Source organism: Ptychodera flava, chromosome 4 (genome assembly GCF_041260155.1).
Source record: "Ptychodera flava strain L36383 chromosome 4, AS_Pfla_20210202, whole genome shotgun sequence".
Classification (NCBI taxonomy): domain Eukaryota; kingdom Metazoa; phylum Hemichordata; class Enteropneusta; family Ptychoderidae; genus Ptychodera; species Ptychodera flava.
Window position 1 is genome coordinate 17,621,166 of NC_091931.1, and position 16,438 is coordinate 17,637,603.

The following is a 16,438-nucleotide window of genomic DNA, read 5'->3' on the forward strand; positions in this document are numbered from 1 at the left end:
ATTTAGGTTAAGTCATGCTGAAAATTTAATAAGTGTGTAAGTATGACAGACTGTTATTTGCTCATTTGCATATTTTACGAATTTCTCATATTAGGCCATATATCAATTCAGAATACATTGATTTCAACCAACCCTCTACAGTTATTGGTCATACATAATGTGTAAGTTTCAAGAGCATGACATTCTGATTATTAGCTCATTTACATATTTTAATGAATTTCTGACCAAACCCCCACAACTCATTTATCATACTTCATTTGCATGTTAATGAATTTCTCTAATAGGGCCATACATATGTCAAAACTGAAGAAACTGAATTTTATGAGATTTTTGTACATAGCATATACTTAAATTCATATGCTGACATTTTGGTGTATATTATATGATTCTTATTAGCTCATTTGCATATTGAATGACTTTCCTATTTAGGCCACTTATCAATACTGACCGTCGGCTTTTTATTGACCGTACTTGGGTGTACCAATGCTGTAAGTTTGATTAATGAGACAATTCAGTGAATTTTCAGACTCACAACATATGGCACCCAGTCACCTAGTGAAGACATCACAGTCAAAACCACTCTGCCAAAACCCTACCCTTAAAAAGAGTGGTTCAATGACTGAGCTAAGTTGTTATGATTATTCTGACTACAACCCATCCACACGCTATAGCGTTCATGAACCACTAGCACCAACATACTATCACACATCGCACAAAAACTTGCAAAATTGTTTATCAGCTCATTTGCATATTTTATAATTTATCATATTAGGCCATATGTCAATACTGAAGGCACTGATTTCTAACCAAACCACCACTATTTATTAATCATACTTGGGTCTACCAATGCTGCAAGTTTGGCTAGTGTGACAAACTGATTATTTTCTCATTTGCATATTTCCATGAATTTATATAATCAGTCCACATAATTTAATTTGGTCATAAATATATCAAAGCTGATACACAGAATTTTATGACACTTCTGATTTAATTAAAAGGCTGACAGTTTGGTGTATATTATATGCTCATTATTAGTTTATTTTCATATTTAATAATTCAGCAATTAGGCCTCATATCAAAAGTGAGTTCACTGAATTTGATCAGAATGTATTATTCTGTTCTCAAAATTTTATGTCTGACGTACTCAATATTTGCTCATGTGCATATTTACTAGATTTATATAAGTAGGCCATACATCATCACTGAATGCACTTAATTTGGTCAGTTGTTTAAAGCCCTAATAGCTGCGAATTTTATGCATTATTTTCATGATTTTATTTTCAAACCAAAGTTGGTTCATGTAAATGTGCTAATTGAAGAACATGTATAGAAGTACCACTGCTCGCTGATGTGGACCATGCCTTCGTGTTTTAATGGGTTAAATAATAAATGGGTGCTGCACTCACAAAATGGCACCCCACACAAAAATTACAAAAATGCAGTATTTCCTGCACATACACATTGTGATCATGAAGGAAACAAGCATGATGCCATTTTCTTGAATGCACAACACACGATGGTCATCATTTTGTTGTTGTAATCTATACTTTCTTTGTCACATGATTAGTTTTTGAAAATGGCAGGAAATCTAAAAGATGTTAATACTTTTGAATTTACATGCCACTTTCGACACTTATGACAGTGCTTTACACTTTTTCAATCTTCAATGATTCTTATTCAAAGAAAATTCTTGGAAAACAGTATATTTCAAAATTGGTTTATTACATATTTGCAGCTATAGGGACTTTTAAGATATATTCATCATACTTAGTTTTGCTTTTGCTGAAACTTTGATAATCATGACAATCTGATCAATAGCTTATTTACGTATTCAGTGAATTTCTGTAAAGAGGACATATATTAGTTCTCAATGCACTGAATTTCATTGGAAATTTAAGACGTACTTGTCTTGTTTAGCATTACTTATGTGGAAAGTTTGATAACATCAAACCATGACATACTGATAAATAGCTTATTTGCATACTTAATGATATTCTGTAATTAGGCCATAAATGTTAAAAAATAAATGCACTGAATTTGATTGAAATTATACTGTGCATTGTTTATACTTAGATTTAGCCATGCTTAAAGTTTGGTTATTGAAACATATCATAATCAGTTCATTTGCATATTCATAAATGGTTTTCTCTAATTAGACCAAATATCAAAGTTGTATATATTCACTGAATATAAACAGATGCAAAACACTCATGAATCAAACGTAATAAGCATAAAATGAAACATCAACCTTGTGTAAAGCATAACAATCTAGTATAAACACCTGCATTCTGATTATTTTTCATTGGAAACAATGTATCTGATACATTCTGTGTGGCACACGATGTCCACTTTACTTTGATCGTAAATGTGCCTGGGAGACAACCCCAAATTCTTCCATAGGCAATACAAACACAAATAAAAGACCATATCTTCGAATTGGGTGATGCAGTGTGTAATTTATTTAGAAAATTGACTCATGACTACATATAATATATATTTGTGATATATTCACCGTGAAAATTATCATTACATACAGCAGAAAATAAAGTACGCGAATGCATGATACAGGCTATCTTGGAGAAGTTAAGAGAGTTTCTTGTGGACAAAATTATTTTCTGCAGAGTACAGCACTCTTAAATTGGGCACCAAGGTAAACTTTCAATACCAAGGATGGCCAGATCCTCAGATCAGAATGATGGGTGATGCGACACCATTCTTGACTTTATATCAACTGCCTGACTGCTGTTACGTGAAATAATGCCAGAGTTTGGATAAGTACAATACATGGCAATGTCTCTTGCATTGTTTATATAATAACTCAATTGCTTTTTATAGAAGATGAATACAGATTTTCTTAAACATTACAGGAGGCAAATTTTGTTCTTCCAGTAGATAAACAACACCGTTAACAGGCAAAATCAAATCAGTTAATTAAAAGCCAACTCAATTATTCATCGTGAACTCAATGAAACCATTAAAATGTGAAACAAATAAAAGGGACCGTTTACTTTTCAAACAAAAATAAAACTTCTTCAGTGGCCATCTTGATGAATAAAATGGTTCTTAATAAGAACAGTTTTCTTCAATTAAAATCATTCTTCAAACAGCAACAGAAACAAGTTTATATTTCAGTAACTTATTTAAAATTAATTTGCCAATTTTATGGTTTTGAATCATTAAGTATGACAATTTGAATGTTAGGTTTTAAGTGTTGTTCAACAAATGTCAGGTATTTAAAATGTACAAATTCAATCACAGCGTACATTGCTATGACAAGAAATGTGTCAGCCCCTTGTAGCGAATAGAATGAAATTGTACATATAATTGGTCATAAAAAGAACTGACATTTGTCGTAAAAGAGCACTGTACCCGTATGTGTTGTCATGGCTTTATTCTTAGCTTTTAATCGCTGCAACAGGGAGGTGGAAAATTATTGGACCATCTGGACAGGATCAATGGAAGTTATGGAAATGGGTACAGAAATATAAACTTGCACATTAAAATAAACACATGCTAGTGCAGGTTACTATGAACCTTACTACAGTGGCAGACAAAATAGAACTCCTGACAATGTCATTCAAGGATTTAGAGCTGCGAGTGGTTAGTCCAATAATTGAAACCAAGAAATAAAGTAATATACGGTCATTCATCCCTAGTACTTGAGAAAACATGACAAACTCCCCAAAACCAGTGTTACACTGTTACAAGTAAACCAAGTACCATTTTAAGTAGTTCTCTTTGAGGTAGCAGATTATTAGTTTTTTCACAAGGCTCCTTTTTCCTCTAACCAGTCGATGTAAAGATTGAAATTGCTGTAAATTCCTGGAAGGCCTTCGCCAGCACATCCATATCCCCAACTGACAACACCAGTCAAGTACCAGTGGCCATCCATAGTTTCATCGTTTTGATGCATGCATACCAATGGACCACCAGAGTCACCCTGTTGTAACAGAAACAACAAATTAAAAAAAAAATAAACAAATGGGAAATCATTGAGGGAAACTTTAAGTATCCATGATGATGTCAATGGACCAAATATCAGAAATGTATATGTCAGAGCATATAATATCAGAGTGCTATGTCCATGTTAAGAGTTCTTCCTCAGCTCTTACCCCAGTGCTTTACTATTTACAAATGGTATCCGAAAATACAGGTGCCGCCAACTGGTAAATTTCATGAATTTCTCAAAATCATCACAAAACCTGTTTTGAAGGCTGATATACCGATTTTTCTTATTTTTGACCCTGACCTAAAACTTGGAGGGGAAAGTGAGAGCTGTTCGTAACTGCCCTCCCACTGGTATACACTGAAAATGTGCCTTCCCACTGAATTTTGATGCCCACTGCCCTCCGGTATCTACAGTCTGCCCGCTCCCCACTCCCCACAACAATTCAAGCTCCCTGCTGCCCTCTCCCTACTACTGAAATTCCCCATTGCCAACTAGATGCCCACTATGCAACCCAGATCAACACAAAACCATGCAAACAGTTAGCAGTATACCTTGGAACATTGCTCCCCTCTAGTTAGCTTCTATTAAGCACGCCGCTTTCCCCTCCCTCTACGTATTTTCCGGTGCCCACTGTCAAAAATTTTCTCCCCGCCCGCTGAAAGTACTGAAATTTCTTCCCCGCCCACAGTAAATATCGATATTTTCTCCCCGCCCGCTGATTAGTTTTGAAATCTGCCCGCCCGCTGAAAAACTTCGCACGAACACCTTTTTGGACGAACAGCTTCGTTGGCGGCACCTGAAAATACAATGATATTAATTTCTCATCAATCTGTGCACAGAATCAGCACAACATCAATCTGTGCACAACAGTTCTGGAAATATGTTTATGCACAGAAAGTATGAAGTACATTCATACCTCATTCAAAATGATATAGTCAAAATTTAGCCCATTTTGAAATTTAGACTAACTCTTCTAAATTGCCCATGCTCTGGAGGTCACCCTGTTTTCAAAACTTGGAATGGGGATCAGACTGTTTTCACTTTTCGGGGGGGGGGGGGGGTCAGCCACCTTTTGATGTCCGCAAAAATTATCCACCCCGGTCAAAGAAACTGATCAGTCCCTAATGCGGACACGTCATGGACACATGCGAGACAGTGATATATTGATAATGACTGACACGTTGGTTAGTCATTGAAACACATGTCTCTGGTTAAGGGACTGGTCAGTTTCTTCAGCCTGGGGGGGGCGGTGGATTCATGGGGGGGTCACCCTGTTTTTGACTTTGGTGATAGGGGGGTCACCATGTTTTTGAAATGCCCAATAGGGGGGGTCAGTGTGTTTTTGAATTTTGACACAGGCTCATCATTGCCTAAAATGCTAGTGTCAGCCACAAAATTCATCATTCAGTTGTATTTTTCGGCGCGCCCTTCGGGCGCGTAACTTTAATAATCAGTCATATTTTTCAGCACGCCCAACTTTAACATATCAAGCATACATACATCAGAGATATCTGTATGTTCAATATTTTTCAGCGTGCTCTTCAAGCTCATTACTTTAATATATCATACATCTTTCAGCATGCCCTTCAGGTGCATGACTTTAATATACAAGGCATATATATCAGAGATATCAGGATGTTTCATATTTTTTGGCGCGCCTTCGGGCGCCATACTTTCAGAGATATCTTGATGTTTGCTAAGTGAAAGTGTACCATTATGAAATCTGCATTTCATATGAAAAGGATGACAAATTCCTGATACTTTTCTGTTCTCTCTGTGAGAATTCAGTATGAGAAAGCAACACGCACAAATATTTCACAATATATATTTGATACAGTGACTTATTTTAGAGATAGAAAAATGACAAGATATCTTTCCTTCTCATTGATGCAATTATTTTCCTTTGTTTCATAGGTTTTCTGTAGAAAGATGCTTTTTAATGAACAAAATAACAGTTAAAAAAGGCAGTTTTGTCATTATTAGCTGTGCTTTTATGGTTTCAATGTTACACAAGAAAAGGTCCTCTCAGACACTGTACACATCAGATTTGGCTAAAAAAGCTCTCTATGGCTCCTCAGTAGATTTAATTGGATGGTTGGCAAGTCTTAACACCCATCAAAGTTTTTGATTCACTGCTTTTTCCTCTTGATATTAATGATTGACATCCATTTCTGTACAACAGTTCAGGACATCTACATTCACAGCTCATTCAAAATACAGCTCATTCAAAATGTACTGTATTTAAACTTTAAGATTGACACTTTGAAATTCCTATCTTACAACTGACATGTCAACAATTTCACTAAAACATAGAATGACTATTTAAAATATAAATATATGTAAAATGTAAAATATAATATATATATATATATATATATATATATATATATATATATATATATTATATATATATATATATATATTAATTTATGTCCATCTTTTGTTTTACCTTTGTCGCGCCCAGGGGGGGGGGTCACCCTGTTTTAGAAATTTGGAATAGGGGGGGTCACCCTGTTTTCAAAATTTGGAATAGGGGGGGGTCAGCCACTTTTTGACGTCGGCAAAAAATAATCCACCGGCCCCCCCCCCCCCAGGCCGAAGAAACTGACCAGTCCCTAACTCATATTTTGTATTTGTATTCCTTTGTAGGATATGTATTCGTTCTGAGAACACATACAAACATGCAACCATTCTCATCAACATACGAATAAGAGTCCATTATTAGTTGAAGAATGTGTTGTAGTGAGGGAATTTTTAAAATATCATTGGGCCACTCGTTAAACATTTAACAGCAGAGGGACAAAGCGTTCGTTATTTACCTGGCAGGCATCAATACCACCGGCAAAATATCCAGCACACAACATAGTCTCAGTTATTTCACCATCGTATGAGCTCGGAAACATTACACTCGTCTCGGGACAGCAGAGGAACCATCGCCTCTTGAAGGTCAATTGCTTGAAAACCATTTTCTGGAAGAGCAAGAGCCTTATATTGTAGAATGCCCACACAGAATTACAACCATACACCAGCATGTTAACAAAACACATTATCGTAAATTATTTGCAAACAAGTGCTTATTTGGTAAGTTATGCCACTCATACAGTGCTCGAATTTTTGACACATAATACAAGGCAATTGATTTTCAACAAATGGAATTTATGCATTATTTCATTTCCTCATATATAAATTTCATTGGGTCTATATATAAAAATTTGTATTTTTCTTTATTTGTATGTATTTAGGCCTAAACATTATGTGTTTCATACACGGAGGTATTATTCGAATTTGAAAGAAATTAATAATAGCTTAAACTGACCAAATAAAGAATTTTGAACACAAAAATTAGTTAAATAATTAATACACAGATGGCTCTACATACACATGCGCACTTTCACGCACAAAGAAGATGACAGTGTCGTCAGTGACAGAGATGAGGTACTTCTCGATTTTTTGGCGACTGAGAAAAGAAGATTATATAGGTGCCTAAAAATAAAATGTTTTGACTAGCCATATTTGTGTAACAGAACACGTTTTTCTCCTTCGGGCCTTAAAATCATCCAAAACATTCTGTTTCTGTGAAAATAACTATTTTGTAGTGTAGATTACGGAGGCGGAAAAGAAGTTTCTGCATTCGTTCTAGAATGGGGACTTCCGTGGAAACAATCAGTTAAGCCCCGTAAGCTGTGTCTTTTGCATTATCCTTACCAAAAATACCAGCCAATCTTCAGAGAGATGTAAACCCCATGAGACATATATGTGAAAAAATGGTATTTGCTGAATATTACTTTTTAATGCCAAAGGAAATGCAAAAATGCAACATATTGGGTTTTCCTCTCGCAAAATATCTATTGCTCACACCGAACAGAGATTGAAAACAACTTGGAGTAGGCTATCATTATTTTGCCTTGAATTGGCATATTGAAGCAAAGTCCAGTACATTTGACATACAGCTTATGGGGCTTTAATATGAAGTTACGTGTGTAAACTTTCCTGTATGTTTCGGACCGCTAATGCTCCTACCTTTCAATTTTTTTATGAGTGGAAGCAAAACAAAGAAGTTTCTTGTTCGACTAGCGGCCGATGGTCCGTCCGACCACCATGAGGTCCGCGGAAATTTTGCTGCATACCAAGATTTATCGCCTAATAATACCCGCTACAATTATCGGAGCACATACCTTGGCCATACATACATACATACATACATACATACATACATACATACATACATACATACATACATACAGGCAGACAGAAAGACAGACAGGCGGACGGACAGACAGACAGATAAATTGGAAGACGCTTTTCGATGTAATAACGCAGACGCAAATGATTCTATGACCTGCCCCTTTCAATAACCCATGGTGCTCTAAAGATAATATACAGAAAAAAAAGGCCAGCCGAAACACATCAATGGCACATAGCACTTACCTGCAGTGTTACCCCAGCCGCTGATGAAGCAGTAGGAGTGTTGATCAAAGCGTGTCTCCTCCTCCTTATCTACGCAGGCGTAGTTGATTTTGTCGCTTGTCCTTACTGGCTGTGCGAGCACCAGCAATGCGATGTCATTGTCCATTTCCGTGGGCGAGCCGTAATCTTCATGTACATGTATTTCAGATACCTCAACTTCGATAGAGTCGTCCTCCGTTCCTAGGCGAGTGTGCCTTCCCAAACGAATCACCCATCTATCGACATTTGACCTTTTGATTTTAAAATGGGAGAAGGGTTACTGTAAGTTGAATCGGTGCAGAAGCATTTCTGAAAATAACGGAACTTGTACATCAAATGCTTTATCTTGCAGGTGCAGCATTCAGGCAATGATAATTTCAAAGCGCGAAGATAAATGACTTCATTAGTTATGTGATATGGAAATTTACAGTGGGTATGTTTGTCAGTACGTTGCGAAAAGTCAACTGAAAAATTGTGCATAATGATATCGCATTCAAGAATACACAATGCCCATAAAAAATTGTGTTTTTCAGGATATTTTTCAGTTTCCATGTGATTTGCATTCCAGAGCTTAATACTTGAGCTTTGACGTCATCGTGTGAACCTCATCTAACGTGCGATATGCTTTAGCCAATCGCATTCATGTTTAGTCTTTACTTTAAACCAATCATCGACAGCGTTGCCTTTCCGGCTGTTATGGGAAAAAGGACCTTTATATAGTTCGTTACTCGATGTATTAATGTGGGGATGTAATCTTTAGATCTACGCTGCAGTGTTCACCTCATGGTCACCAGGATCCAAGTGTTTTCACTAAATTCTGCGTGTTTATTGTGAACTATTGCGAGACAGTCCTAGTTTATTCTGACATCCGATATGAAAAGAACCCGATCCACGAATTCCAAAGAGAATGGTTCTGACGATTGTAACGTCTCTTACACCGTATCCAAATAATCTGCTTGGGTCTAGTCAAAAAGCACTTGTGGTATTTTGCAGGAACTTACATGTCTCCTTCAAAGCAATGAGCTGCTGATACAATGTGCCTGGACCAATCAGGGTGCCGCCACAGACGGCGTCTGAGTATGGTTTGTAGTACAGTTGAGCAGTCCACGGCCACGCGCCTTTATCTGCTTCGTCTCCGCCAACAACACGTGGTTGACTGTGGACGGTTCTGGTGCCACATCCGGAAGCTGTTGACCATGCAAAGTCACATGAAAGTTATCGTCTCCAAGTGTATGAGTCAATGTCTTGAAACTTGTTTCTTGCATTTTCATGTATGTTGTATATATGTATGTATGTATGTATGTATGTATGTATGTATGTATGTATGTATGTATGTATGTATGTATGTATGTATGTATGTATGTATGTATGTATGTATGTATGTATGTATGTATGTATGTATGTGTGATGGATGGATGGATGGATTGATGGATGAAAGCGACTGAGTTCATGTGTTTTGTACCACACTTAACCAGAGACATGTGTTTCAATGACTAACCAACGTGTCAGTCATTATCAATATATCACTGTCTCGCATGTGTCCATGACGTGTCCGCATTAGGGACTGATCAGTTTCTTTGACCGGGCTTGGATAATTTTTGCGGACATCAAAAAGTGGCTGACTCCCCCCCTCCCCCCGAAAATTAAAACAGTCTGATCCCCATTCCAAGTTTTGAAAACAGGGTGACCTCCAGAGCATGGGCAATTTAGAAGAGTTAGTCTAAATTTCAAAATGGGCTAAATTTTGACTATATCATTTTGAATGAGGTATGAATGTACTTCATACTTTCTGTGCATAAACATATTTCCAGAACTGTTGTGCACAGATTGATGTCAATCACTATGTAAAAGAAAGAACAGATTTTGAAGTAAATCAAAAACTTAAGTGGAAAATTAGACTGCTACCAGCCATCACAGTAAATAATACTGGACTCGTGCTTAGCTCACTGAAAGTCTGTTTTTCTCATTAATTTTGCTTATAAAGCTTACTAGTCAGGGATAGTAGCTGTATCTTTTGACAATTTTTCATGATTTTCATTCAGTATATGAATGATAGAAATGCCGAGACGTCACTTTGTCAACATTGCAGACATATATGTATACAGTGTTGTGTAATATTGCCACTACATGAAGTTTGGTCGGGACTGAAAATTCACTTTTTGCTTATACATGTACCGGCCATTTCATCAAGCTTGGCATTGGGCAACGCAACATATCTTTAACACTTTAACCACCATTATGGACCTCTACAGTGAAAAACGGCCCGGGTGTGGAAAGGTTCAAGAGAGTACAAGATACTGTGGTTGATATATTACAGTTACGTGCCCGAAAATTTTAATTGAGTGATATAATTATTGGTTTGCATGATGCCTTTATTTACCCATGTCTTAATTCAAAAACACACTCACCCCCTCAGTAGAGAATTTCAAATACATGGTGACCCCATCACAAAAATCACAAACAGGGTGACATCCCATGGACCCCCCCCAAGAAAAAACTGACCAGTCCCTCACACCATAACTGATCAGAGATAAAGCTGGACTTACTCGCTTCTGGGTAGCAGGGTTTACGATGACAGAGCCGATACTCAATCGTTTCACCTTCACACGCCGTGGAGACCTCACAGTGCCTCGTGCGAGACTGTTCGCCGGTACCACAATTGACGTTGCAATCTCCCCAGCTACTCCAATCTGAGAAACCGCTGTCTTCACTTGACTCGCTTTCAGTTTCACTACCGCCACTGTTACCTGTGAAAAGAACCCACATGTATTCGCCTACTTCATCCACGCAAACTATAGCATACTGACAATGCCATCGGAACTCAAGGCTTGTTTAGCGTTAGAGATGGGGTGTTCAATGTCAATCTGAGAGTATTCAACTTTTTATGTTCCCCATATTTTTCATATTGTTCTGCGTATACCGAACGTGGATTAAAGGTATACTGTCACCTGTTCCAATTTTGCCACAGTTACCATGGTAAGAGAAAATCTAACCAATCACAGATTTTAAGCGGGTGGCCGCTTTTTAAAAACAGCACCCTCACATGGGCATTTTGAATACCAAGGAATGCCCCTTTGACCATATATGGGCATATTTAGATTACAGGTGACTGTATACCTTTAACGGTTTCCGGAACTCCACAGATTTCTTCACTTTCTAGGCATGTGATTGTCTTTCAAAAAGGCAAACTTGACAATATTTTAACAACTTTTCCTTTCTGTTTGACTTTCAATATTTCCTTCTCAAAAGATCTAGTATTCCATGGGAACAGGTGGTATGAGTAACCACTTGATATTTCTTTTCCTTCTTTTGTTTACTTGTCTTTGTATTTTGTGTTTCTGCCGTGGCAATCAGCGTGGCAACAGTTACAACATCTTGCGGTCATTGACCTTCAACTAGAAAACGCTTGTTTTATTCCGTCACTTTGCATAGTCCAATTTTCCGGCTAACAGACCGAAAAGCACATATCAACAACCCTACAGGAAGTAGAACTCACAGTTAACCTCATCCGAGCCATCACCACAATCGTCGAAGCCATCACAAACCCAATTGCCATAAATGCAGGCGCCGCTGTTCAGACACTTGAACATGTCATTTGGGCACTCCCTATCATCTGAAACAAAACATACCACAACTTCTTTTAAGATATGTCAACACTTTATTTCATTTCTTTGCAGTTGCTCTGATGACGATGCTGACGACGACGACGACGACGACGATGATGATGGTGGTGGTGATTATGCTATTCGAAAAAAAAAACCGCGTTAACTTCGTGCTCATGGTAATCTTCAGTGTGGAAAGTATTCTTGTTCTCCGGCGAGTATTTTTGCTAGGCTCTGTACACTGTTGTCCAACTACAATTCAATAATTGGACAAAATTGCAAGAAAATAACGTCTCCCTGATGACGCTCAAAAGTTGCCTTTGAATACTTTCATCATATAATTCCGTATAATTGTCTTCTGACATGATGGGCCAGTAAATGTAAGGACCGTTGCCAGAAACAAGATCAGAACACAGCCCCTCATCCCGTGTCAGTGGAGGGAATGTGGTCAGAACGAGGTGTGAAGTGTTGACATTCATCGCATGATGTACGTCTTCGTTTTCGAACACATGACAGGCAGAACAGGGATTTATCAGACAGAGCTCGAGCTTGAGGCCAGGAACCCATGTACGTGAAGATTTTCGAGTGAATAATGTAAGAAAGACACACTTACGACAATCTGCCTCATCGGAATCAGTGTTGCAGTCTTGCCAGCCGTCACATACCCAGTCTAAAGGGATACATTGGCCATCAGAGCAGCGGAATTCGTCGGCCGTACACTCCGTAACTGCGAAAGATAACAGGATACATTTTTGTCGTTATTTCCACGTTCGTCACACAGCCATTGGACAAGTAGTAGCTCAATGACTGAGAGAGTTGTCAACATTCCTGATTCAAAACAGGAAAACGAGGCTTCTTGGTGCTATCCGCCATTCTCAAGTGTGCGCAAAGCTTATTTTGACGAATGGCCTGAAGAAAAATATCGCTTCAGCGATGATCCTCCCCATTCTTATGCCGAGTAACGCGGGATGTTTTCGTTCAAAATCCCTGTAAAACCTTGTAACCGGTTTTAAAAACAGCGACGGTTCGTGGTTCGATTCATACCATAAAAAATGCGAAAGGTTATATAATGCTATTTATCAATATGAATTTTCACTTGCACTGTATCTTTTATATCTTATTTCATCTCCCAAAACTTACCCACATTTTAAAGAATTGATTTATACTTGAAAAGCTCCCTGCCATCAATAGTCTTTTTGGCCAAAGCTCGTGTTATTTTCCTTTGTTGATATAGATAAGATAGATCACTAGTGTTGGTTAAGAGTTGCAACATGACTGTCCCTTTCTAGAGAATGTCAAGCCAACAAATTAATGTGAATTCTTAGCGAACCATAGTACATATTACCATGCATACCAGACAAGACTCGTTTTCCAGTTTTTAAACTTCGGGTCTAGCGAGGGATGGGGATGGGGCGTATTTGACCATCATGCATAACTAACAGAACGCAACCTTATACTTCAAGAGCGCATCCATATTGAGGACTTGCCTACATGGAGTTCATGGGGTTATTCAATGAAAACCACTGATAAATCCTACTGCAAGCGGTTTAAAGTGAGTGCACGTGGATACGTTGTTAGACCATGCAGAAAAAGCCACCGCAATCTAACTGTAAGAAAGTGCGTCCTTCTAGATACAGATACCCTACATGCGCCGATTTTATGCAAATAAACCTTCAAACGTGCAAAACATGCAAGAAAACGAGGAGATTGCATCCATGATCTTCAAATGATATTGCTTTTAGACGATCTTATGGACAGTAGAAGGAAATGCGCTTTAAGATCGCGCGGTAATGAACTATGCTAGATGCCATGTGAAGTAGTCTTTATTCATTGACTTGAATCAAGTCTGATAGAATCAAACATACCGAAGCAAGACTCCAGTGTCTGTGAATGACGTCAGTGCATTGACAAAATCATGTCGCATGGATAAAAACTTAAGTATATAGAAATTTGCCCTCGTTTCAAAGATTTCAATCGACAATAAACACGGGGAGCTGTACACCGTTCAGACGCAACAAATAGTTGCGTGTATTTTTCTGATCTACAGATTTTTTTTGGATCGAACAATTTCGGCGACGTGTTTGGAAATGCTGTGAATGATACCTGTACAAGCAGGAATGCCCGTTGTGTCTTGTGGGCACGGAATGCACGCTATCATGCCCATGTCTGGTGCATACAGACCAAAGGGACACTTCATACACTCTGTCAAGCCATCATACGGACCGTACGTCCCTTCGGGGCAAAGTATGCACGGATCATGTCGTGTTGGAGAGAACGTACCAGCTGGACATAGGGGTGCTGACAAAGGACACGACCGAACAGACAAACAAACACAACACCAGGAGGGATGGTACAAGAGGACAGAGAGATGACATTACTTGTTAGTTGGTTAATTAGTTCAATATTAGCTTTGCAAAACACATAATCCATAGTTTGTTCAAGGTTGTGCTGCGACAACATTAATAAAATCATGTTATTCCTAAACAACATATAGGTTGCAATGTTTTTAGCTTGTTCCTTTAACATTAAAATGTATCTATCAACATAATGCTTCAATTGCAAAGCGATTACGGCAATCGAACGTCCTTGACCTTTTATTCCATTAAAAAGCAAAAATCTTTAACGTGTACATATACGATATTGTGCGGCATTTCTTACCTGGGGGTTCCGTCCCGGGCCCTGCACAGTCGCCTTGGCAATCACATGGTGCCTGGTTACACGATGCAGTGGGCGAACAAGATTCACAGCTTGGAAGCACTGAAAAAGTCGATTTGTTCAATTACTGCTAAGCACATTAAATCATAATTTTTGTTCACGAAATTACAATATTATATACAATATTTTTGTTCGGTTTCCTTTGCTGGGGTCTAAAAGGTAGAATGCGCCTCGGGGGACAGATATTCGGACGCTCAAACTTTTACAACATTCTTTTGGCTAACCACTTGTGGCGGTTCATTTGGAGCTTATCGAGTTAAAAAAAGTGTTGTGAAAATCGGGAATTTTATTTTCTACCTTGGGGATAACACAGGGATTGCGGCCATTTTGAATTTCAAATATCGGTATATTGGTAATTGTTTCTGCTTGTTTAAGAGACGAAAGTTTGCATGATGAAAGTTTGAGAAAAAGTTTTAGTCTTTCATTTTCGAGGCGCGAACTGCCATAACCAGCAGGTTATGTTTTTTCAGATACAAACTGATGTCAAAAAAATACAAGCTAAAATCAATAAGTGTTTATGTTTTTATCAAACGATCGGCCCAAAGGTAAGAGTTCCGACCTTGCTTTGAAACAACAAAATATATGGAAAGTAAAATTACTCGATAAAACCTGCAGATAATTATGTGTAAATGATCCAGATCTTTGGAAGGAGGCTTCATTTTGCGCCAGGTCGCGTGTCTGCCACATTAGAAAATATGGAATTTAATTTGGACGTAAGGAGCGCTGCAGACTGGCACACGCACCCTGACGCCATTTGAGCAATATCATCTGCACTTTTACTCACCAGTTTCGCAGTGATAGCCCGTCACACCAGGAGGACAGACACATGTCATTTCATTGTCGATGTCACTGAGTAAACATGATCCTCCATTTTGACATGTACTATCGTCAGCACACACAAACTCTAAACATATAAAATAAAATAAATTATCAGCGATCATTTCTCAATTTTTGCATCGGAATATGCAGGTCGTACGAGATGGACGGACAATCTGCGTTAAAAACAAGTATTCATTCAGTATTTATTATTTAAAACACAATAGAGTCAATCCATAAATTTCCGTGTGAATATTTTGCGGTCCGATTTCATGGTTGTCGACGTCGTCGTGAAAAATACTTCATGACGATGGTGTTTAATCTCTAGATGCTTCGTCAGGTGATAATTTAAAGACATTGTTACTAGCAGGGGAGATTTTGCATGCTATTGCGTTGCTCTGATGACTGTGAACAAATTAACATTTCGAGGAATGGAAGCTGTCCATTAGTGGCCTCCAGTAACAATTTTAAAGTTTCTCCTCTCATCCACATACCTCTTTTCACCACAAATTTCCTTTACCTTCTCTTAATCATGTGATTTTGCTCGAGGCTTCTGTTAAAGTTGCTTGCCTTACGAAAGAATTGAATTTCCCCTCCCGTCGACGCTAAAAAAAGTTGCCCGCTTGCCCATTCTATGCCCGTTGATACGGGAAAAATGAACAGAAACTGAAAGGTGACCGCATGCGACTTTTTTTTTTTTTTTTTTTTTTTGCAAAAAGCGTTTCTCGCTTCTTCATGATCATATACGTATGACTACTCTATACATACCGGTTTCACACTGGTATCCAGTAAACGGATAGGGACAGGAACACCAAGATTCAAAACTTTCGCTGATACAACTACCTCCATTCAAACAGCCATCCACGTCGCAATTTGGAATTCTGCAGAGTATTTAAAAGATTATAGCATA

The 16,438-nt window shown here is 38.1% G+C and overlaps 2 protein-coding genes across 2 annotated transcripts; both read right to left on the minus strand.

Annotated features, from left to right (window-relative positions):
* Positions 1-3,763: 3,763 nt before the first annotated feature.
* On the minus strand, positions 3,764-8,522 carry LOC139132111 (anionic trypsin-like). The gene is made up of 4 exons (XM_070698502.1): positions 8,378-8,522; positions 7,655-7,671; positions 6,769-6,918; positions 3,764-3,940 (listed from the first exon to the last, which is right to left on the minus strand). Exons 1-4 carry the CDS (start codon positions 8,520-8,522, stop codon positions 3,764-3,766), a joined length of 489 nt encoding a protein of 162 aa, XP_070554603.1.
* Positions 8,380-16,411, minus strand: LOC139131084 (suppressor of tumorigenicity 14 protein homolog). Its single transcript, XM_070697034.1, has 8 exons — positions 16,297-16,411; positions 15,497-15,616; positions 14,656-14,754; positions 12,611-12,724; positions 11,892-12,008; positions 10,942-11,142; positions 9,397-9,582; positions 8,380-8,646 (listed from the first exon to the last, which is right to left on the minus strand). Exons 2-8 carry the CDS (start codon positions 15,543-15,545, stop codon positions 8,624-8,626), a joined length of 789 nt encoding a protein of 262 aa, XP_070553135.1. The 5' UTR covers positions 15,546-15,616; positions 16,297-16,411; the 3' UTR covers positions 8,380-8,623.
* Between the last annotated feature and the right edge of the window lie 27 nt (positions 16,412-16,438).